This window comes from Grus americana, chromosome 13 (genome assembly GCF_028858705.1).
Source record: "Grus americana isolate bGruAme1 chromosome 13, bGruAme1.mat, whole genome shotgun sequence".
Classification (NCBI taxonomy): Eukaryota; Metazoa; Chordata; class Aves; order Gruiformes; family Gruidae; genus Grus; species Grus americana.
The window spans coordinates 16,298,777-16,323,328 of NC_072864.1; the positions used below are offsets into that span (position 1 = coordinate 16,298,777).

Below are 24,552 nucleotides of genomic sequence, written 5' to 3' on the forward strand. Positions count from 1 at the left end.
GATAGGGGTGAGAAATGGGTGCCAGGAACATGAGGCTCATCCTCTGTGCATGAGGTTTGAAAGGGCTGGGCCTCAGTAATTTGCACTCGCCAAATCGGTCTTGGTCATTGGTGTTTCCCTTGGGCTGTCAACGTTGTGACTCAGAGGACGAAGGAACTGTAGCACGTGTAGGCATATCTGGGTGAGCTGTTCATCCGGCTTAGGCTGGGTAACAACCACACTGAGCACAGAGGAATGCAGGCTGGTGCAGAGCTCTGCACTAGCTGCCCACCGTGTGAGTCCACTGTCAAACCCTTAGCACCACCCGAGATGTCTGCGTTACAGCTAGCCACGTCCATCCGCATGGCCTGCTCTCCTGCTTCGGCAGTGGTGACTAATCTGGGAGGCACGGTCTGCCATCAGATATACCTCAGCAAACTGACGGACTCGGGCGTATCTCTGAGAGACAGCTGATCTAGCGTGTACAGAGATAAAGCTGCATTACTGTACATGTGCAGCAGTATAAAAATGTACTTGAACTTTGCCCCAGGACATCCACCACCAAGAACAAAGAATGAAATATGGGAACAAGTCAGGAGTTTGAAAACAATCTTTCTGGAAACATGATGAATACCAGTGGTTTCATTTATTCTACTTGAAGAACAAAGGTCCTTTTCTACTTTTAATTTCCCAGCAACGATTATTACCAGTTATTTTTCTTGTAGCTTTGACCACAGTTCGTGGAGGTTTTATTAAACATGTTTTTGAAAAGTGAGTCAAAATGCCATTCTTCTCTGACTCTCTTGTGACTCTCTCTGTTTTTTACCCATGTGAGTGAAACTAGAGCATATTTCCAGGCAAAGATTTGGGGCCAGATAATACTCTTGTGCTGGTGTTCATGGAATTCTTCCAGTGTTGTGCTCTTGTCATTGAAAGAAGTTTTGGCCCTTGCTATTTCAGAAGACAATGTATGTGTTTCAAATCCTTTGCCTTTACATGAAGCATTCATTTTTAGAAACCTTGAGTACTGCATTTAATAGGTAATACGTCCTGCTGCAACTCCCGAATATTCCTAAAGCTGCCGGTTCTCTTGTGTTTGACTTGACCTTGACACAGCCAGGGAACCGAGTTTCAGAGTGCCCCCTTTGCTGGGTTTTGGTAGCTTTCTGCAATCAGCTTTTGTTTAGATCCCACGTGCATGCTCCCGTAAGGCCCTTCTCTCTTGCCCATAGGGATTTCGTATCCCAGTGTCTCATGTGAGGATACAGTTTATGACAGGATTAAATGGTTATTGCATTTCCGGGATCAAATTTAGGAGCCATCGTTTTCTATACACAGCCTGATAATTGTATAGTTAGAGAGATGCCTGAACCTTCAGGCTGGATAGTTTAGACACAACAGCCTGTCATCCTGCTGAACCTTACAAGTACACAAACATGTACAAGCGGACTTGTAGAGGCAATTTCAGTGAAAAGCATATTGCTTTTGCCAGTTGCTGTTCCAAATTCAAAGTGTGTATCAGTCAGGGTGCTTTTGTGTGCTTCAACTCCACTTCTGCTGCAGTAGCTACAGAAACCCAAAGTTTTACCTCACCAGGCAGAACAAGTGCCCTTTGTTACCTAGACAGATTACAGCTTTTTCTAAAGTCTGCTCTTCATAAAAGCCCAGCTTGAACAGTGGAAATTCTGACTTGCCTCAGATACTGAGGAGACTTTTATAGTTTCAAGTAGCTCCAGGGTTATATTTTAAAAGTTGAATTTCATCACATGTTTCAAGTTTGGTGGAAAAAAAAAAGGCATGATATTTTTAGCAGAAAAAAGTCCCCCCCACACCTTTTTTCTTAACAGATGTTTCATCTCAATCATATCCAAACCTCAAAGCACAAGTAGCAGTCAAACTTTTTCTCCCGTGGAGAAAAAGATAAAATGTCATTTGTTTGGAAGAGGGGTTTTTTTCTTTTTTTGTAACCACAACTAGTTTGTGAGTAAAGGCAAATAATAAATGCAGCACTATGGGGTTGTGGAAATGAACCTGAAGCAACATTTCTGCTCTTGAAAGAGCTCGGAGTCCAGCTGCTCTTGTTAGATGGAAAGTCCCAACCCCCAGCCTACCAAAAAAATAAAAATACCAGTAATCAGGTTTTTCTTGCTTTATAAATCTGATCCAGCAATCCAGGTCCTTTCACCAGTAAAATATGTCATACAAAGTGCCCAACTTTGTACCAAAAAGGATTTAAACCTGTAAAGGTAACAAAAAGAGAGGTAAGGAATAGCAGTTGTAAAACAAAATATCCAGAAGTAGAAGAGCTACTACCCCAGGAATTTTCACAGGGCTCTGGAGGAGCGGAGAGCTTTGCTGTACTTTGCAGCCAGGCTGTGCGCAGGGCTCCGCGCCGGCAGGGGAGAGGCTGAGGGGAGCCAAGGCAGCCCTGAACTCTGTGCGCAGAAGATTTACTTGGGAGGGAATAATAGTCACTCTTAAGGATTTGGAGACATAAAGCTAAAGTGTGGTGCTGCAGGCCCTTGGTTTTTTGTTTTGTTATTTTAATAAATAATAAAAAAGCCTTTACAGAGAGTGGAGCCATCCAGGTGTGGAAGGATATTCTCGGTGTTCAGATGAAGACTGCTCTCTGTGCCTGCTGCAGGACCCTCCAGGAGCTGCACTGAGCACCCACACGCCTGCCCTGTCCCAGGCTGCCTGCACCCCTGCAGGGGCGGCTGCCCAGGCCCGCTAGCAAGTAGTGATTGCCGCCCAGATTTCAAGATGCTACGTTTGAATGAAAATTCACAGTGACGCTGTCTAGGAGGATATTGCAGGGTTTTTCACCAAAGGGGTAGCTCCAAGTGGGAAGCTGACTCTTGATTTGCAAAACACATGGGCTCTTTAGAGCAACAGGAAGGGCTGTCTCCTCCTGTAGGCATGCTCCAAACCATCTCTTCTTCTGCATTTTGAGGGGTATGTAGCACAGCGGGCTTCCATCTCTGATTGTGGTCTTTAGCCTGTACTGTAATTATTAATAATGGTGAGCAGTTACCTTAATTTGCTCTGTAGGAATCATTTCTTGTGATGAGATCCTGTGTGCTCTCTAGACTTCAAATAAGGTGGTGGGGTCAAGCCTTGATGAATTTTATTTCTCTGCATGTTTTGCAGTATATGACCTTAGTACCATTCCTCACGCATATATAAAAATGAAAAGGGAGAGAGATGTATGCTCGTGCGCGCACACGTATATGCTGCACTGTTACGGTCACTATATTACTTTTCAGTTGTGTTGTGGATCAATTTCCATTCTTTGCCACCTCTCAGAGTAAGATGTAGGGCTCTGAGGATGGGAATGCTGAACCTGCTACTGAATATTAACTATGAGGGAGTTGTCAGATATGCAACTGATTCATCACAGCCAAAATAACATCACAGTACAGGTCCACAACATTGCTCTCTGTAAAAGGCTAGCTTTGTGAGGGTCAGAGTGACATTCTTCCCCATGGGAAGCAATTCTGATGAAATGAATCTTACAGTTCACATGCCTTTAGAGGCCCCGTTATCATAGCAAAGGTGGTGGAAACATGATTTTCCCATTAAACATCTAAGTTAGATGGGAGCGAGTTGATATCAAAGCCTACATTTTTAATAATATTACCTACTCAGCCTTCATTTGAATAAAGGATTATGTAGTGGCGGGTTTTTTTTCTCCTTTTTCTTCCCTTGTGAATCTCAGGGGGAAAAAATCCAAAGAGACAAAGAAAATTTAAGGCAGAAAACCCTATGTGAATGTGCATATCTGCAACTTACACTGAGAAGGGATTTTTAAAAAGCAAAATTGTTACCAGCTACCAAAATCAGTGTATGTCCATCTTCAGAGAAGAGAGTTCTTTCTTCTTTTGCTTTAAGTTACAAATGATCAGTTGGTGTCCCCATCTGTCACTGTTCAGCAACAGAATTCAACACTTTGCAGGCCCATTCAGAGCTCCAGGGACACACAATGCTGTTAGAAAGTGATAAGTGGTCCATATGACAGTGACAGTTTTCACTTAAGAAGTATTTACCTATGTTAAATGATACAGATAGTTACAGCAGGTTGCATTCTGTTAATGTGGCTTTTGGTATGCCCACTGATCAAACACGTATCATCTCGCTGCTACAGGTATCATCCTGAACTAGTCTGACCAAAGCTTATGGAGATTTACTCCCCCTGTCCCACATCCCCTTGCCTTTTTCCTTCTTTTTTTTTTTTTTTTTTTTTTTAAGACGGGAGGGGAGGGAGAAATGATCTTCTTTGATCTCCAATGAGGAAGGGAAAAAAAAGACTGTTCTGTTCAGGCTTTTGGCTAACACAACAAACAGTGTTTAAAATTTAACTTTGCTTAATTAATTAGTAATTCTGTTTAGTGCTGTCTGATCTTCATCCAAAAGGTATTTTGAAGCTTGAGAACTGAACATCAAAGTGTATTGGGTGAAGATGGTCAAGTAAGGCATTTAATCTGGCAGTTGCCGTTGGTGAAATACAGCCAGTTGGGGAACTAATTGGAACAGGGAATCATAATCTGGCAAAATTCAACAAACTCCCTCCCTTCAGTAAACTCACTCCAGAGAGAGTGTGAGAAATCTAGAGTTAGTGTTTAAGCATGTATGAGTTACACCCTAGCTAGCAGAGAGAGACTGTATTGTCCTTTGTATCTGCATCTTCAGTACAAATCCTTTTTTGGTAAGGAGAGAGTAAAAAAAATTTTCCCCCCACCCCAACAGCCAAAAAAAAAGACACCAGACCTAGACAGAAACCTGTGATTCTGTATCAAGGCTTGGAAATATTTCTACTTATATGTGTCAAATTATTGGGGTTGGCAAAAAGAATCGAAGCTTTAAGGGAGGTGGTGTTGCACAGACCTGTGAGTTTGACTACTTTTTATTCAAGAGAGAAAATGTTCTCTGAACATTTGAGTGAATTTCAGTTTAACAATTCCCCAATGTCCTAGTGGTGACTTGTGAGTTAGAATCAGTATCTGATGCCTGAATGATTAAAACATACTTTGGTTGTCTATTTTTGTTGGGTTTTTTTGCAAGCCATCACATGGTCTGAGTCACTACCCCTCTGTTCTGCGCTTAATTGTCTCCCCCTGGTTGGGTGCTGGCAGTAGGTCTTGTGACATCATGAATGTTGTGGGTTTTTTCCACTCCGTAGTGTACAATTGAACCTTTAATTTGTGTGGTGACCATCAACAGGAAACAGTGAAATAGAAGAGAATGACTTCTCTCCATATTTTCAGGTTGAAATACCCATCCCAGACTAGTACAAAGCACTACTAGTACAGCTCTTGCTAAATTGCTTTTGACTTGTCCTGCTGGACTTAAAATGGACAATTAATTTCCCTACAGCAAGTTTCAGAGAAGGCAGTTTGATCTTTGTTGTTTTGAAGGGTGTGTCTAATTCATCAGCTTCAGCTTTCAGCCAGAGAAAGTTGAATACACGCTTTTGGCACTGACCCAGGACAAGCCTGTTTTTCTATGTGCTTATTCTGGTGGCTGTGGAACAGGAATGTTACTCCCTTCCTGGTCCTATTCTGCCTACGTTCATTTGGCGCTGGAGAAGAGGACCTTTGCTCAAGCACAGTTATCTCCATGGGGGATGTATTTCAATCAACTCTGTGGAATAAAACCAAAATGTGTGCTTAATGGGGGTGATATTTCTTGATCTGTGGCCTCCAGGAGAACTTAAAAGTGAAATCTGAATGTGAATGCAATTGTTAATTAAAGGACGACTTCTCCTCAATTTGGACTTTCCAACATAGTTGTTATTGCTCTGGTTGTTGTTGTGCAGTCACTGAAGAATGTCAGTTATGTTTGTCAAACCTGATTTGCAATGAAAAAAAATGTTGACAGAACCAGATAATTTAGACATCAGAGACTTCAGGAAAACCAACACAATTAATTCTCTTTGTATCTGTTTGGTCCTCATAGTCTCTGACTTTAAGTTCTGCTGCATCTGCTAGATCCGTAAATTGGAAGTGAAACCCTTAGCCTATCGACATCAATAGGAATTTTACTACTGAGCTCGACTGGACCAACTCTTTGATGCTCAATGCCACCAGTCAAATATTGCTACTGAAGTTCAACTTGAGCTGTTACAGAAGTGCTTATGACTTCATCTCCTTGTCTTGATATGTCTATGCATTTTTTAATTTTCCTTTTATCCTACTCCCCCACAAGTCTCAGGTTCTAGTGTGTGGTTTGTTGTTTTTCCCCACATACAGATAAATCTGTCCCTTTGTTTCTGGTAGTAGTTTTAAAGAATTGCCATGGAATTCAGTCTATCCAATTTGAGGGGAAGGCTAATAATATTTCACTTCAAAGGGTTTGGTTTCATGTATGCCAGATGCTGACTTTCATAGGTGGCATTTTTGTCAGTTCTCCAATTTTACCTTTACTCTGCTTTCTCTCAACAATTACACAGTAATGACCCTGATGTTAAGATAATTGTCACTGGTAATGTCCAGTCATAATTTATCACTGTGGAATTGCATAGCTTCTCCCATAGTTCTGCTTTCTGAGTTAAGGCCCTGTGATCCATCACGTACCTTTTGGAAAGGCTGTCATCCCAAAAAGGCTCTGAAGTAGTTCATCTTTAGCCTGAGTTCTCCTAACTGCTGTGCAAATTGGGACTCGGTAGCCGTAACTTAGACCTGAACATTCATCAGAGTTGCATCTTTTTTTGTTTCTGGCCGCAAGATCCTCTTAATCCATCTGACTCAAATGCTCAGTACAGTTGAAAAACAGTGAAACTGTCCTTGCTCTGAGAAGGAGGATCATTTGTTAAAGAGCGTGGTGCTTGGCTTGAATGAGGCTTTGAGAAATCTGAAATGACAAGCCACCTGAGTGAGGGTGAAAGTTTAAACAGTCACTTTTTAACCTGACTGCAGCTGTATTTTGGTGCTCTGGTTTTTTTCCTCTCTCATTCTCAGATGCAGGATGGAGGTGAGTGAAGAATGGTTTGGCTGTCTGAAGCTTAGTATTCTATGCTCATTCATTACACGGAGCACAGCAATCAGTTTTACTTCATTTCTGGGATTTTTTGGTGATTCCTAAGGAGCAGTTAGAATTATTACCCCCTTTTCTTAGGAATGAATAAAGCCCAGAAAAAAAAGAATTCTTCAGGGATGAGTCTTAATACCTTTAAACTGGTGTTCATTCTCTCCCACTCTTCCTCCCCCACCTCAGTTACGAACAATTGGGTGGTAGTAATTAACAATCTTAGAGAGAAACATCTGCTAGTACACTTAAGCCAGTCAGTTTGTTTTTCATGAAAGAATGGTATTTCACAATTTTTCCAAGTTAATATTTTTCCTTTATTGTCTTTCCAATTTCAAATATTGTCCAGACGCATTTTTATAGTGTCTTAAGGTTATAGAAGTAAATACAAGACCATTAATAATGAACAAGAAAAGAGAACATCATAAAGAAAACATATGCAGTATTTCAATTCATGAAACTTTCTGTTAGGGAACATTGTTGTTGAGAGCATATGGTTATTCCCATGAGAAGCAATAAATATCATTTTTTTTTCTCCAGTTGTGGATTCCCACAACAAGGGTAGGTTTTCTCTGTGTATTCATCTATATAGTGCGTTCTCTTTGTCAGGACTTGTTATCTGAGTGGGGAGGTAAGTAAGTATTTTTGCACAGATGATATATTGTATGTGGACCTATTTCTGATGGCCTAGACTTTGGAAACGCAAGTCTATTAATTCTCCACACTCCTTTGAGATAGCAATCTTGTCTGGTCTAGTTTAATATCATTGGCAGAGCTGAAAGGAAGTTCACATTGTGAATATATCTGAACCTTGGCATGCGGCTCACTGCTGTATCTCTGTTTACAGGCTGCCAGTTTTAACTGTCCCAAGCAGACATTCTCATTTTATTTATAAGTAGGTTCAGCATGTGTTTGTATCCTTCATGAAATTGAGTGCATGTCAATAGTCAAAACTAAGTATAGAAACAAGATACCAAACGCTTATCCTGCTCTTCTCAGACAAAACAGTTGTAGTCCAGTATGTATTTTTAAATGTTCATTGGGTTTGGATAAGGCACATGAGGATATATGCACAGACACATTACTTGATCACTTGTAAATATTATTTTAATACCCCTATATTCCCCTTTAAAGTTTCCTCGTTTAGATTTCATTCTATTTTGCTGAATGAAACTTGACATCAGGATGAGATCACCAGATTTCCCCATTTCATCTGAGCTCCAAAATGAGTAACTGATTTCAAAGGATAATTCCCCGGAGCAGCAAGGCCAATGAGTTCTTCAGATCAAAGGTCAGCAGCGCTCAAAGAGGATAATTTCTGGCATACAGTATTTAAACTCTCTCAAGGAGTGTACTGCAAGATGTATCGCCTCCTTCCACAATAGTTGAACTCTTGTTTTTTGAGAAGACTAATTTGTCAGAGCACATTTTTTCCTCTGTTACATAGATTATACATTAAAGTGCAAGCTTCCTATCTGAACACACAAACTGTACATCCAGAGAGGTTATTAAACGTGCCAGTGGAAGGGCTGTTCCTGAAAGCAGAAGGTAACTCTGCCGTTCCTCTCTGAAGCACCCTGTGGGCTGGGGAACTTTGGTGCTCTTGGCACGTGCTGGCAGCTTGCAGCAGCAGTGCAAAAGCACGGTGGTGGAAGGGAGAGAATGCTCTGTAAGACACTTTGTTTTGGCAGAAAAACCCAACAAAGAGCACTGGGGTGGAGAATAGTGACCTTGTGCAGGATCTGCTCACCAGTGCTCTCGGCCGAACGTGTTTGCCACGCCAATGTCATTTGGGATGCCAGCCGTTAACAAATAAAAGACCACCGTAGAAGTCTTTTGGCCATTATGTACCTTTACACATTTAAAAATATGTGTGATAACAGGGGTGGATTTTTTTTTCCCCAGCTGGTTGTCCACTGTTCCAACAAAGCTAGGGGTCATACCAGCCCAGCTTGCTCCTATTTCACATTCCCTAGAGCAAGATTGTGAGGGCTTGCAAAAGCCCCTCATACAAATGTTTCCATCAGCTGAGTTAGAACTGTTCATCTGAGAAACTGATCGCTGGTACAAAAGAACCACGGAAAATCTAGGGGCATACTGAAGAGTTGTCAAGACCCACTGTCAATGTAACTGTCCTTGTTATGAAGGCCTGTGTTACCTTTTCATTTCTTGTTGATTTTAGAATGAAACAACAAGGCTGGACTAAGGTAGACAACCAAATGTTGTCTTTTGTTTTATGGGGGTCTTATTGTGGCCTTAGCTTTGAACTTCCAGGAATATGGAGTTGTATTTATGGACAAACTGAGTGTAAAGCAAATGGCCCTTCTTCAGACATATGTCAAAGTTCTGTATTGTAAGTAATATTGATTTTAATAAATGCCTTCATTATGATAAACACTATACAAAAGCCTCCTCAGAAACAATCCCTGCTAATCCGCTAACACCAGGTTAAAAGGACAAGGGAAGAAACTGCTGTGAAGTGAGCTTTCTCCTCCTTCAGCTGACCTTCCTGCTTAGTTTGTGTTTAGTGTAGGGAGTCCTAACATGGCTTGGAGTAGAAATCAAAGTGTATCAATGTGTGAGTACGTGTATGATGAACTCCATGTCTACTTGCATTTGTACAATGCAGATTACACGTGTGTGTTGGGAAGCTGAGGTTAGTATAACATCAAAACTGCAAATAAGTATCAAAGTCAGGAAATTCCAAAGGTTAGGATTTCTACCTCATTCACCATTTCTTTACTGCACATCCAGAATCATTTATAGTATACCACAGTTTTGAAAACCAAAAAAAGAAGTAATACAATAGTGTTAAATTTAAACAAAGAAATAAGACTAGAAAACGGGATACATTGCAGTGTAGCAGTGTGAATATTTTGGCAGAAATCTTAGCTTTTGAAATTTCAGAGTATAAAGCTATGGCAAAGGTAGAATTTTTTTTTTTAAAGTTTTTAGCTAATTGTTTATTTTAAATGTGAAAGAAAATACTGAAAGATGACTAATATAATATCTTAATTTCTAGCATGTTAGGGACTTGCTTTCCTGGGAGAATGCTTGGGAGGCACCTCAGAAGTGCCAAACACTGGGAGAGCCACAGAGCAAACCCAGTTTGAAATGGCTCATCCTGAACTGGAGGGGATCATGTCTCCTTTTTTGTAAGGAATCTGAGTTTACTGAACTGGCACTTACATGAGCTCCTACTTACAAAGGCAACCACAAGAAACGATTCCTACATAGCATTAGGATAAAGGCTTTGGGTAAATGCAAATGCTGCAGTACAACAATAACAATGCTGACTTTAAGACCCACATTCTCGCAATATCTTCTGTTTTTTGGGGAGTAGGCAGGATTACGGCTATGCCTAATGAAGTATGGGCGTAACATTGTTGGCAGAGGTATGTGGATGTATAAAAAATCATATCTAAAATGTTTGAGGGTAGGGTTAAAAAAATCTGTATATTTTCATAATGAATATAGAATTAATTTTCTTCAGATACAGGTTTTCATTATGTGCAAGGCTGAGTGCCTCTGCAGGAGCCAAAGGCACAGCTATTAAGCTCCTGGCCATTTGTCTTTTAATCCACCTGAGAAGTATAGATATCTTTCTGTTATATATCTGATATATGTTATTTATGTTGTGATATATGTCTGATAGATGTTAATCTTGATTTGCTTTATGAGTGCTATTGAATTATTCAAGTGAAAATGTTTTAACTTGAAACTTAGGTGACATACCTTTTCATACCTACTTGAAAAAATGCAGCTTAACCTTTTTGGCAGGTAGTGTTACCTTTTTTGGAAGGTAGTAAGGTTTGTGTGTATTTGAGGAGGGAAATTGAAACGGAATGAGGACTTCATTTCAGCTTCATTACTTAATTCACTGCTGGTGAATGCAGTGTGTTTTTGCAATATGTCACAAACTTTCAATATTTTGCCAAATTATTCAACTTATTTGCAGTAATGGTTCTGCTGATTTATATTCTCATAATACTGTGTTTGAACTTCCTGTGACTCTAGTGATGTTTGTAGGAGAGGCTGTGTACCAAAAGCTGTTGGTTGTCTGCAGAAATTATCCCAGACGTGTAGGGAACACAAAAGCAAATCAAGTATAATGATCCTCTCATACAAGTTTGCTGAAATCAATTTCACCCTAAATATAAAGACAGATTTGCAAATATGAGACTGCTCTGACATTTCCTTACAAGCGTTTTTTCTTAAATATATTTTTCGCAGTGGCTTTGCCTCCAGAGAAGACAGATGGAGTTTGCAGTGGAGATGAAAAGAAAGCAGAAAAAGAAAGTGACACACGCACAGGTTCCAAGAAGCAACTGAAATTTGAAGTAAGTCCTCTATATTTTAAATTTTCACTGTACTGGTATAATTATGGTAGAAAAATAACCTGTGGACCAAAGAGTGTCCTCTGATGCATGTATATAGCTCCTGACAATTGTAACGGGTACGGGAGGAGGCAGAATTGGCACGAGTCGGTGTCTTACTATTGGTGCTCCTTATGAGGTGATTAGTGAGATTTATTGCCAGGTTTGGAGAGGATCAAATGATGATCGTTCCTCTGTAGGATCTGAAATGTATAGTAAGAAGAGGCATTCAGTTTAACCCTTTACCTATGATCCTTTCTTTAGTAATTTATTATGCCAGCTACCATGTTATCAAATCTTTAGATTGACTTTCATGGACTATTGCACTTGGTTAAATCCGCCTAGTGTAAAAGATGTTTGTGAAATTTTCTTAACCATCAGTCTTCTGTGCCTGGGCCTCCAAAGTGAAATAACCCTGAGCTGCTACGTGGGAAATCCATCTGGTCACGTGGCAGGAGGAAAAGGATCCTGGAGGGCAATGAGTCTGATGGTCTATTTCCTTGTAGACTTACGAACATCATAAAACTGCCAGACATTGTGTGTAGTTGGCAGGTTTTGTTTATATAGGGAGTGATTTAATAAATAAGAGTATTGAAATGTGCTGTCATCCAGCTAGAGGGTTGTCTGTCTCAGTGAGGAGGAAGATACTCTGGTACCGGCAAGAAACAGCACAAATTTTCATCTCTCTGCACTCCAGCAGACGTGGCAAACTTCTACCTTTCAGTGCTGTCAGCCTGTCACAGTAATGAGCTTTGCGTTCCTCCATTGTTATTTAAAAGACCATGCAGCCACCTTGCAGCATGGCTCGAGTGTTCGTTTCCTTGTCTAGAGCAGATTTAGTTGCTGGTTTAAGGCTGATTAAAGGAGGTAGCTTTCCCATAGGCAGTTCAGGTGTTGCTCGGTGCTTGTGTGCCTTCTGGGGGGAGGTGACTTTTCCTGCCTTTTGTTTTTTTGCACAGCAATAACTCTTTTTTCCTAGGCACATTTTATATTCTACCTTGAGTAGCAGACGTTTGCAGACAGGAAAGTCATGAGAAATTGCAGTTAGCAGTGCCTTGATATTTGAATGTTGGAGGACACCTGTCAACATGGTTGGTGCCAGAGTAGCTGGAACTCTACTGTACCGGCAAAGTCTGTGTTTGTTCCCAAGTAGTTCTTGGCATGCCATAAAGGTTAGCACTTGGTACTAGGCTCCATGACTAATGCGGGGAAGGTTGCCACGGCTCTTAACTAAGCAGAGCACATCCTCACATAAAGATGTTATGTTAGGCAATGTGAGACAGGGAAGTATTAATATGTGGCAAGAAACCAAGTATTGATATTTTTTCCCTTGTTCTACAAATGAAAGTTTTCCAGCTATGTAAGCTAGGAGCTCAGAGATTGGTACATGTTTCAAAGGTATAAAAGAATCAGAAATGCAAGTGTTGAGACAAGAGGTCTAAATCTGAGGTGGATGTGATTTGGCTTTTAAAGGTGCCGGGCATGTTTATGTAACACGAAACTGTGTTTCCACGGTAGAGTGTGGGGCACTTGGCAGCTTTCAGCCGGGCTCCTTACAACTGGGAGAAGACTGCCTTTGAACTCGGCAGGGGACAGGGGGTACCCGTAACTGCTGTAGGGAATTGGTTTCAAGTCAGAAGATCAACCAGGTATTTTGAGCTCTATCATGCCGAAGCTATTTGGAGCTGTTTATTTTACTTCCATACAGTGGCTTTCATTTTAATTGCACTGTAACTTTTCTGTTTTGCCTTGTTGTGGCTCTGGATAATTCTGATTGCACAGATCTTGGGAGAAAGCAAACGATTTGCACCCAGGTGACTGGAGTCAGTCAAAGTGCATCCTTTGCTCTTGACTGAAGTCTTGGTTTTGGTTTAGGGAATTTTTTTCCGTTTAACAAATTGATTCTTTCAGGCTTTCCACAGATCACACTCTCACTAACAGAAGCGCAGTTCAGATAAGGACCAGGCACTACTCCCAGGTTGTTCTTAACAGGCCAGTTCCTAGGCAGGCTCCATTTCAGGAGCTTCAGCGGCATGACGCTGTACTGCACTAACTCTGACAACCTTTGGGTATCAAGTATCTGTGTCAAGGACAGGTCTCACTGGTGGGGATTTGTGTTAATGACCACTCTTGGCACTGTGGTGTACTGCCTCGTTTTGTGACTCTGTTTCTGTTATCTTTCTCTTTCTGAGTTAAGTGGAGTTTTCTTTCTCACTTTTTAGTGGGAAGTCTTATTATATTTCAAGAGCTTCAGGGAGTAGTTTTCTTGTACCTTTTTGCGTTTTCTACAATGAAGCAGAAAGGATCTTGCAGATTCCTCGAAGTCTAGCCCAAGGGAGTTAGGATTATCGTGTGACTGTGATGAGACTCCTTCAGTGTGGTGGACAGAGGTCTCCCCGGGACATATCCTGGAAGCTTCCTCCCATGGAGGGAGGGAGGAAAGAAGCAAGCAAGCAGCCTCCTCCTATGGAGAGTCTCCTCTGCAAACAGGCCTTTTGCTTTAGGTAATCAGCTGCTCTTTGCATGTTTCTTAGGAATTGCAATGTGATGTGTCTGTAGAGGAAGATAACAGGCAAGAATGGACCTTCACACTGTATGACTTTGATAACAACGGAAGAGTCACACGCGAGGTAAGCAAAGTACAGCTGCCCCTTTGTGTGCAGCGTTTGCTAACAAGAGAAGTGTTTTATAACAGGAACATTTTTTCTTCTATGAAATAGAGGTGTCCTGCCAACTTAAACAGCAGTTTCCATGGACCCTTCCCTCCTAGAAACAATCCCACCAGTAGTTTACTGTTTTCAGATGTACCATACCACTTCTTAAGCTGGTTGTTGTTTAATATCTGGGATTAGCCTTTAAAAAACAGTACTGGCATCTGAGGAGGAAAAATATCTGAAACAACTGAACAACTAAACACATTGTCAAAATAAACTCCTGCAAATGTATATTGTTCTGGCTTCTATCCTGCTTTTCAGAGTTAAGCTAACCAAATAGCAAGGTTGCTTTCTGACATTCTTTCCAGAAGGACTAACTATACTGTTCTGTTGTTTTCACAAATATTAGGCTGATCTCTGCCTTCTCCCTCCAAGTATAAATAATGCTGATGATACTTGCTGCAGGACCATAGCGAATGGCTGTCAAAGCGTACCCGTGTGTATTTTTTATCATCAGGATGTCTTCAGGTCAAATTTCCTGTGCAAATAAGCCAAATAAGAGGATGTATAGATTAGAATACAGTCCTTTTTCAGAACTATTTCTATCCAAATTGAATGATACTTCTAGAAGAATGTCTTTTACTGAGATTTACTGCAATGTGCTGTCATTGATTTTTTTGTGAGGTGTGTTGACTGGCTCCCGTGCCTTCAGATAATCAGCTGAAAATTGACAGGTTTTGTCTCTCTTGGCTCTTATGTTGGTGCCTGTGAAAATTACTAAGAATTGATTGAAAGGAATAGGGTAAATACTGAAAGTGTAGTGGCCTTGGACACCAAATGGGGGCAGAAATTTTTCCTAGAAGACTGAAGCAAATCTCTTTTGACATTTATGAACATATTTCCAAATGTGGTGGTTGTTCAGGGTTTTTAACATGTATGTGGGCATCGTTACTAGGCTTTTTTTACTGTCTCTACTCTGATAGTGCTTTGAATAGTCAAATGAAATCTGTGCCCCTCAGGCAGATGAAATGTTACAGGCCAAGTCCAGAATTTCAAATGGGAAGATGAGATATATAGAGGGGGCAAGGGGAAGGGGGGCTGGGGAAGTAGTATTGTATTTGTTAATGTATGGGGAACAGAGACCAGAAGAAGAAAATAACTTGCCTGAAGTCTCACAAGAACCTAGTGGCAGATTGAACCCAGATCTTTCAAGACCCAAGGCTAAGTCTTCATTACAAGATTATCGTGAGTCTCAAAGAATAGGGGGAAAACACACAAAACCCAAACCCACACACATGGGTGTCCTTTACATTCAGGCATGGAATTCCCATTAATGTCAGTGGGAGTTCCATGTGCTGAACATAATGAGAATATGCTTTTAAGTATGTATACAATAATTATTTGTGATTATGTGGTACACCAAAGAGCTTAATTTGACTGTACTTAGAGAATATGTTACAGCCAAATTCTACCTCTCCCTGCTACAAGAGCAGACTGCAGCTTAACTGAAACCAAATCTGTGCAGGGATTGAAAATTATACTACTCTGAGGTCTGGAGGTTGCTATATTCAGGCTTGAACCTGTGCCAGAAATAATTCTTTTAACCAAGGGACCAAATAGGTTGATAATTTTCAGCTCTTTACATGCGAACAAAGATAGAAACAAATCGTATGCACAATTGCAGAGTTTCCCAGTTATGTTACACACTTCTTTTGCAAGCTGTTCCAGTGCCATTTGTATAATCCATCTTGTTGGTTGTCTTCTGTTGAATCCAGATACAATTTAAGAGTTGTTTGTGCAAGAATGACTAACGATAGCAGCTCATAGATAATCTTGGCCACAAATGAGGAATTTCAGTCTCTTCATATGACATAGAATTTCTTGTTCTGTTAGCCCCTGAGAGACTGGCAGTCAACATAGTCGGCTTGATACTGTTGTTCGTCAAGCAGCTCTGCTCCTGATCCAGCGAAGGACTTAACGATGGCAAACGTTAAATGTGTGAATAGTTTCAATTAAAATGAACGGAACACATGCTTTGAGTTAAAAGTATGCGAAGCACATTGCTGGATCAGGGACAGAACGACGGTCTGAGGAAGAGGGCTGATCTGTACCAGTGCCACTTAGTGAGCTGATGAAAATGCTTTCAGAACCAGTCAGCTTTTCTAAACAAAGGTCCAGTGTTCTGGTGAGAAAAGCTTAGTGTGGACCTCTTCCCCTTCTTTGAAAATTTCCCTTTAATGTCTCCTGGATTTATAGCCAGATTTAACAGAGAGATGAAATTTCTTCAGTCAGATTTCTATCTGTAGACCTTGAGGTGCTTTATAAAAAGTCGGCCTTATCATTCTTGTTCTTCGTGTTGGAAAAGTGAGACAGTGGAAAAGGAAGTGACTTGCCCACTCACATCCATTTCATTTGATTCAAAGTCATTGTGTTTAAAACGTTGGACTTCATGTCCAGGGAATTTCCAAAGGAATACACGGTGTTAAATTAAGTTTGTAAGAGGCATGTAGGTGGGGTGCAGTTTTACAAGTGGACTAAATGTCTTTTTCATTAAAATGTTTGAAAATTGTAAATAAGATATGGATTTAGTTACTGGATAAAATTTCCCTTGGGTTTTACACAATGACAGATCACCGCAAGAGCATTCAAATTCCATCTTAGTGAAATTTCTTCTGGATCTTAACAACATCTTCAGAACTTAATACTGCTTTGATTTCCTCCTAGAGTCTGTATGGCTTATTCCGTAGTCCTTATAATTAGAAATTCAGATCTAGTCATGCTTCTTGAAGAGATACACCCATTATGAAAGCATAATTATTGGGATAGCAAATTATAAAATTAACATGAATGTATGTTATTAAACTACTGCTTTTTCTGTCATAAAATACAACCATTTTCCAGTCCTTTTGGTGTAGTGGGAGATAACTTTTCCTGCTCTAAAATGTATATTACAAAACTTGGCTAATAATGTTTCCCTTCATTCCATAAGCCATAAGAGGACAATTCATTATGTACTACAGGCCTTTTTAGAACTGACAGCTGCGCTGTAATTATCTTCACACAGATATTTGTAATCGGACTTGAAACTTGGATAATTGAACTAATGTGTTTTGATCCGTGAGGTTTTATATTGAGCTCTCTGAATGTAATTATACTGCATAAACACTAGCCTTCTTTTTTTTTTTTTCTTTCTTTCTTTCTTCTTGCAATCAGTTCTTTCTTTGGTGAGTGGCTGCACAGGAATAAGGACACAAGAAAGTTGCTTGTCAGGAGTAAAAAAAAGGGAATTTCTTCTAGACTAGTTGTTGAGTAGATAGCAAGTGAAGCTCCTTTTAGGTTCCAAATAATGTTTCAGAAACTTATGTGATCAAACAAAGCTGATGTTGCAATAAAAACATCCTGCTGTATGTAAAAATCAGACAACAAACAAAGTACAAATGAGACAGTTGTACTTTTCCTTTTCTGAGGGAAGGGTAATGAACTGATATTGATGTTTCTCTTCATGCATTTTTAATGCTAAAAATGTTCTTTGCATCTTACATTAAATACCCATTTTTTCCTCTTATGTTTCCTTTTTTTTTCTTTCCCTTTTTAGTTATTTTTGCTTATATCCTCTGTAATGAGTGAAAAGGTTTGAGGTTATTTCTGTATTCAGAATTCTGCACCAAACTTTTGATTTGGGGAAGGATACTGGCTTTTCTGGGGCTACCGTTTATCAGCCTGACCCTTATATTGAAATTTGTTGGGTTTGTCAACATTGTATTAACTCATGGTATAGAAGCAGCAATGGAACCAACAGATAGAGTAGTGCCTGCCTGTATCAGAGGGGCCGTCATTTCAGCCATTAGATTTGATGGATTTGTGCCAGAGAGAAATATTAAGAGAAAATATGACTTTCTCGTTTGGTTTTGAGGGGAGCCAAAGATGTCTCTCCTGGACAAGTTACAAAGAATCAAACTGAATGTTTTCTTTCAGTATGGTTAAACTCAGTGGGGTGTTTTGGGGTTGGATTGTTTGTTTGTTTGTTTGCATTTGTTTTTTGGGTTTGTGGGGGTTTTTGTGCAAATATCTCATTCTATTAAATTAATTCTGCTGGAAAAACCTCTTAGTTTCTTCTACAGAATCTCTAGTTTGCTAACTAGTCCTGTGATGATAAACTACGCTAATACTGGAAAAATAGGGTCGTCCCTGTACCACTAATGTTCCAGAGAGGTAAAAAGTGAATACCTGGAACAGGGACTTTCTCAATCACATGAATTCTGTAAGGAATGAAGAATCCTTCAATGTAATTTGCTCTTGTTCTTTTTTGCAGACCCATTAGTTTCTCTGAATGTTCTAAATTCCTGCTAATCTCCTAGCGGAGATCTGTGAAGTATTCTGCAGATACGTGTGTGAGTGCAGCATACGTGTGTGGCCGTCCGTAACTGTTTGCTTCTTAGTATTTCTAATGCAAGTATTTCTGGCAATCTATTGAAGTTGCTCTTTTTAATATACTTTGTTGTATTAGCTGCTTGATAAAATAAGATGTGAAAAACATGCAGATTAACACTGTTAAATCCTTCAGCCCTGGAAAAACCAACTGTAGCATACAATAAGCAAGACACAAATAAATCTGGGTATGGCATGTGCTGACTGTTTGGATACTACCCAGCAAGCATGTGTTTTCCTCTTTGAGGAAAAATTATCATAGTTTCAGTTTTCTTACTTGATTTAACTAGTTATCCCAGCAGAAATTCTGCACACTAGAAGCCCTTCAGAAGTTAGTTAGATTCATGTGACCTGTTTCCCCTCTAAATATGACCTGTTTGCTATAAAGGAGAGAATTATTTTTTTTAATTCTAATTTTTCTTTACCCATTTAGTATACTAATTTAAAAATCCACAATGATTTTTAACTAGAAATGGTTTAAAAGTACATTTCAGTTAAAAACCCAAGCAATGATATTTTTGGAAAAATGGGAAACAGTGAAAAATCTGTTCTTGTTTATTTGTCACGTAAAAAGGGAGGAAGTTCGAGATATGTGGGATGAAACTTTTTGCGTGGGAAGTGCCGAGCAGTCTTAAGCAAAGCAGTCATATGACTAGTAAAAATCATAATTCATTCTGCAGAAAAGTTATATTCTTTGGTAGGTGGTCTCTGAGATGTGCTGGTTGGTGGCCCAGAAGAGAGGAAAAATTAACTAGCTTTTATTCTTGATCTTTGATGCTAAATTTCTTGAGGACAGTGAAATGCACAAGCTGGTCTGTGGAAGGTAAAGCTGTGTCAATGGTTTTAGGTAGTTCTTAAAGGATTTTAAATGCAGATAACGTTCAGTGGAACAGCTTTCAAGGGGAACATAAATTGCTTCGATTTCCTGGCAGGCTACTGGAAGATGAAAATTCTTTTGGGGGTAAATATAACTATAAAATACAATTTTTGTAACATATTTAATGATCTAGTGCTACTAATTTGACAAGAAGCCATTACTCTCTTAGCTGCCAAAAAAGGGCTGTGAGAAGGTAGGTTTAGTCGTTGTTCAAAACTCATTCACGAAGACTATTCCTATCAGATCAGTGCCTCAGGAATTTGTATGTCGTAATTGTGAAGCAACAACTGGAAAGCAACAGGAGGTTCAGGCTGCCTTGTAGCTGGTACCTACTCAGCCAGGACCTTGGTAGATGACAGAGTAGCGAATGACCCAAGCAGACTTGTTTGACCAAATCCGAACTGTCAGTTCGCTAGAATTTCCAACCCCAAATTAGGACCACAAGTAAATGAATACTATAATAAAAATGTTGTTGTCAGTATTTAAAAGATCAGCATAAGCATTAAGCGGTTACTTATGGATATCCCTAACCTCGATCTTGGTATATATCCAGTCTGACAACCACGTTCATTCAGTGCCAGAATGCAAAGCAGTTCAGATTGTTGTGGCGGAAGCCGGGTATTAAACACGTCACGAACTGCACAGGCAGCAGAGCGTAAGGCCACAAGGCGTCCTGATACCTCTGTGCAGCCTCTTGAACTGCGCGGAGCCTGGACGTTAATTTGGGTTAATTCGGGCCCGTTTGGCTGAGAGATGTAAATTGTCCTGATGTGATATGTGCATGCACATATTTCTGAGTTGCCAAGTATGTGTCACACAAATGTTGCATCTGGCCTTCCTTGACAGCATTTGGGAGTACTTTTTAACTGCTGAGTCAAGCTGCTTGTTGAGAAAGACCCTCACAGAACACAAGGGGCAGATTGTATGTCAGTTAGCAAGTTAGACCTCATGACTGGAAAAAAATCATATAAAAGGACAGTGGGAGCAAAGACTTTTTGTCTTTGCCTATTGAAGTTAAAATAGACTAGATGATCAGCTTGTACAAACATCTGGCGTAGCTGAAAAAGGAAGGAGGACAGATTATTGTGAATGAAAGAGTTGATAATAGCCTCTTGATAGTAGCCTTGGGTGGAAAGATGCCATGTTGGCTAACCAACACTTGTTAAGGAATGTATGGGAAAGGCTCCATTCACCAAGTGTGGAGTGTATGAGGCCCTGTTGAATAAATATGGTGCTTAAGTATTCTGCTGAAGGGGAAGGGTTGGCTTATCGAGGTGTAGGATTATAGCACAAGCATCCTAGAATATCATTTATGGAGGGCATCTAAAGCAACAAATACGTTTTGTGTGTCAGTCTGTTCATGTTCTTGCTTGGTTAGGTTTTTCTCATCGATGAAATAAAAATCCAGCCCTTCAAGCTGACTGTCAGATATGGCTGTGTCTATTTAGAGGTCTGGCAAGGTTTCAAATTAGAGTGGAAGTGTGAGAAGTGAAATGTGTTAGAGAGCTGTGAGGTGTCCACCAGATTGTCACTGAACAGTCTCTCCCTCATTCAAGCTTTAGACAGCAGTTGTTGTCAAAAGGATGGAAAGCAGCTACTGACATGGTAGTAACGGTCCATATATAGAGACTCTTGTGGCAATGGTAGAAAAGTATTTCAGTGGGGAAGTAAAGGAGAAACTGCGAATTCTGCTCTCTTTTTATGAATATGTTGTCTTGAACTCACAAGTCTGGAGAAAGTCCACTGAGTGCAGAAAAGTCAGCCAGAGCACATGTTAAGATAAAGTGTGGACCCTCCAGGATTTAGTTATTCATTCTGCCTATTGAGCTGGATAATCATCTACTGTAAAATCATTTGTCCTGGCCATAAGGTCAGTATTTCCCTAAGTTCCATGTGCCTAAAAATGAGTATTTCTGTGTCACCTTTAAAGCTGGTTAGATAATGAGGACCATGTAGTATATTGACTACTAAAGTACTGGGACCCGTTAATGCATAAACTTTGAGCTGCCATTGTTACAGGCATGACCTGTGGGTAAAAGAAAATTGTAGAGGTTTTGAAGTTTTGTAGACCTGACCCTTAATCCTCAGAACCAGTTACACTTAACAAAGGGTGATTTAGATATTTCCTTTGTGCTTGCAGGCATCTGGAAAGAGCTTAGGTACTAGGATAGGTCAAGGAATAGGAAGACCAGCATGGGGAAATTCTCAGGTATACATTGAATGGTATCTTTACAGCCTGCAATGATCAGTATACTTTGGCCTTAGGTTGGTGCCCAAGATCAGTTTGGGTGAAATCCTTTTGGGGAAAAGCAGTGAGCCAAGAGATCTCCTTTTTGTCCTGCCAATTTAAGGTAGTAACCTATTTGAGCCTGACAGGATTAGATCAACCTGAGAGACCTTTGAGTGTCACCAGCTACTAAACAGTGTTTCTCCTGTTTGAAACAATTGGCAAGTGTTCTTTCTGATATAGCCAGACATTTAAGCATTTGTTCATGTCCCATTGCCTTCAAAGATATGTGTGAAGAACGTTCTATAATAGGCCTGACTGGATAATCTCTGCTGTTCAAAAATATAAGTTTAGAACTTGTTTGAATTTTGCAAAAAAAGCTAGACTCCGCGTATGGTAGAGTGACATTCAGACGTCATGTATGTCCAAACCTGAGGTTTACAGTTCTGCCACTTCTCTTACTGGTTTTCCTCTATATAGTCAACCATTTAACTATATGAAGAAAAAAACCCAAGAAGTAGTAAGAGTTTAATGTCCAAGATTTTCTTCAATTGCTGTATTTGTTTGGATGATGTGAACTCAATTTTTAGTGCAGTATGAATGGTTATTCCTGGGTTCTGTTGAAACCAAAGAAAAGAAAAGGCAGAACACAATTTTGCTGATTCACAGTTTGGGAAACCTGAATGCCTTGTGCTTTTATTATTGTTTTGATCTGGTTTGCCCCATTTCATAAATCTTATGCCATTTGATGAAGAAGAATATGGATCTACTTGAATCATTCCCTTCTGTGTCTGTGACTTGTATTATAGTCTCTGTTAGAAAAAATGGCGGTTGACAGAAGAGAGAAATGGATCCTTTCTTGAAAGGTTCTGTGCAAATTCAGCTCTTTTAAATTCAGTGATTTTGGAGGACATTTCAGCATTTAATAGTCCCAAGTCTAAAATAGTTGTAAGTATCAAAGCTGTAGGTTTCATACCATTTTCACAATAGCGTGTCTCTCTGTGTTTCAATCCAACTATAGGATATTACCAGCTTGCTTCATACCATCTATGAGGTAGTTGATGCATCAGTAAACCATTCTCCTAGTTCCAGCAAAACTCTGCGAGTGAAACTTACTGTGGCACCAGATGGCAGCCAGAAGAAAAAGAGTATCTTGTTAAATCATACTGGTAAGGATGTGCAATCAGCCACTGGCAAAGAATACAAAAAACTTCAAGAATCACCTAAAAATCCATCTTTGTATTTTGTTAATTCAAATAAATACATAGTTAAAGGCAAATAATTATGTGGGTATTTTAAACCCTATGAAGCTGTTTTAAGATCTCAGGTGCAAAATAGCCTACCCTCCTTTCAGTGTCTCCTAAGCAAATTTGGTTCCCTCTCCTGATTGATTGTTTCTTCCTGGCAGCAGCAATAACCCGTATGTTGTGTAATTGTGTACTGCAAGACAGATTTGAGGCCTTTTTGACTTGTACCGCTTTAACTCTGCTGATACTACAGTGCTCTGTTTGTGTGGAAACAGGTGTAGTGGTACAAAATGGTTTTTGCAAGTGCATAGCTATCACTGCTGCTGGCTAAGAATAAACGATTAAGCATAAGTAACCTTTATGAATCTATGCATAAACCCTGCATGTTTTTCTGTACTGGCAGAGTCTGCCATTATAAGATGGCTTTTACTCTGATGGCTTATTCACCTTATTCACTCTAATAGTAGTTGTATCAGCATAATTACTTCAGTAGATGAAGTAGTACTAAATTAAAATACTTAAAAGTATTTAAAGTAATACTTCAGCAGAAAACGTGGGCACCTTATCCAAAAGGAGAGCCTTCTTACCTCAGTTTGAATATATACATCCACTCAGTCAAGTGCAGACATAAACAAACGTGCACTGCTGGGAAGCTGTGTGATGCGTTAGTGCAGCATCGAGCTCCCAACTGCCCAGCCCTCCTGAGGGACGAGTATATCAGTGTGAATGTGGCTCCGATTAACCTGCCACATGGCTTGCAGCCTAACCCTGACTAATGTCCGACAGTCGAGGTTATGTCTGCCTAAAATCTGTCCTGCGGACAAAAGCACTTTTGAGAAGGTTACATGAAATGATACATTACATCTTGATCTACTGACAGGAAAAAATGTATTTGCAATGTAGCATGTCAGTTATGCTGATGAGCATGGACAGTAATGTGAGAATAATGTACTTTCTCTTGTTGGCAGATTTGCAGAGTGCCAGGCATAGAGCTGAAAGCAAAGCTAATGAAGAAGTAAGAAGCTCTGAGAAGAAGCAACGGGCTTCTCTCAGGTAAGGGGAAAGAAACCTGGCTCCTGACAGGCACTGTCAGGAAACCTCAACCACTGATTTCTTGCTTGCCTGCTTTATTTTAAAAAATTATGTTAAAATAGAGGAATTACAGTTTTTTCACGGTGGAACTGTCAGCAGATTCCACAGATGGATACTTTGTATATTAAAACAAAAAAGCAAATCTATAGCGCACATTACTCAAATTTTCTTCTTCTGTTGACACTTTGGAGGACATGCAGTGTCTTTTTAGATGCCATCTGCAAATATTGTACCTACTAGTGAAGTTTATAGCACAGCCTTTTAGCTGAAAGTGTCCTAAAATCTTCATCTTCATAGAGCTCCTGCCTTTCTCTGCCCTCCTTCCCATCTTTTTTGCTGGTCAGCTCAGTTAGCTCCAAGCTTTGTTAACTCTGTCTCATTTACCAGGTCAGAGCCAGACTGGCTTCTCCTTGCCACCTTTCCTCCTAAAGGAAGCAGCTTTCAGCTGGCACTGGGTGCAGTACCTAGCAGAAGGAGGGAAGCAGCAGAGCAGCTGCCACATCAGCTTTAAGTCAATGTCTCCCTTACAGAATTACTTATTAGGTTGTATCTAATTCCATGTAGGAATTAGCCTGCTTGCTTAGAACCAATATATTTAATGTAATCTTGCAGGAAAATTGGGATAATTTAATTTATCTTTCTTTTTCTT

The 24,552-nt window shown here is 40.0% G+C and overlaps 1 protein-coding gene across 2 annotated transcripts in view; it reads left to right on the forward strand.

Moving 5' to 3' along the window:
* The window catches only part of NKD1 (NKD inhibitor of WNT signaling pathway 1), a 116,218-nt gene that overhangs the window by 79,273 nt on the left and 12,393 nt on the right, over window positions 1-24,552 (forward strand). The window contains exons 5-8 of one of the 2 annotated variants that reach the window (XM_054840862.1): window positions 11,236-11,342; window positions 13,913-14,008; window positions 22,586-22,733; window positions 23,780-23,864. In XM_054840862.1, the coding sequence (XP_054696837.1) occupies window positions 11,236-11,342; window positions 13,913-14,008; window positions 22,586-22,733; window positions 23,780-23,864 (436 nt within the window). The remainder of the gene's footprint in view (window positions 1-11,235; window positions 11,343-13,912; window positions 14,009-22,585; window positions 22,734-23,779; window positions 23,865-24,552) is intronic. The other variant, XM_054840863.1, reaches the window with a different exon arrangement.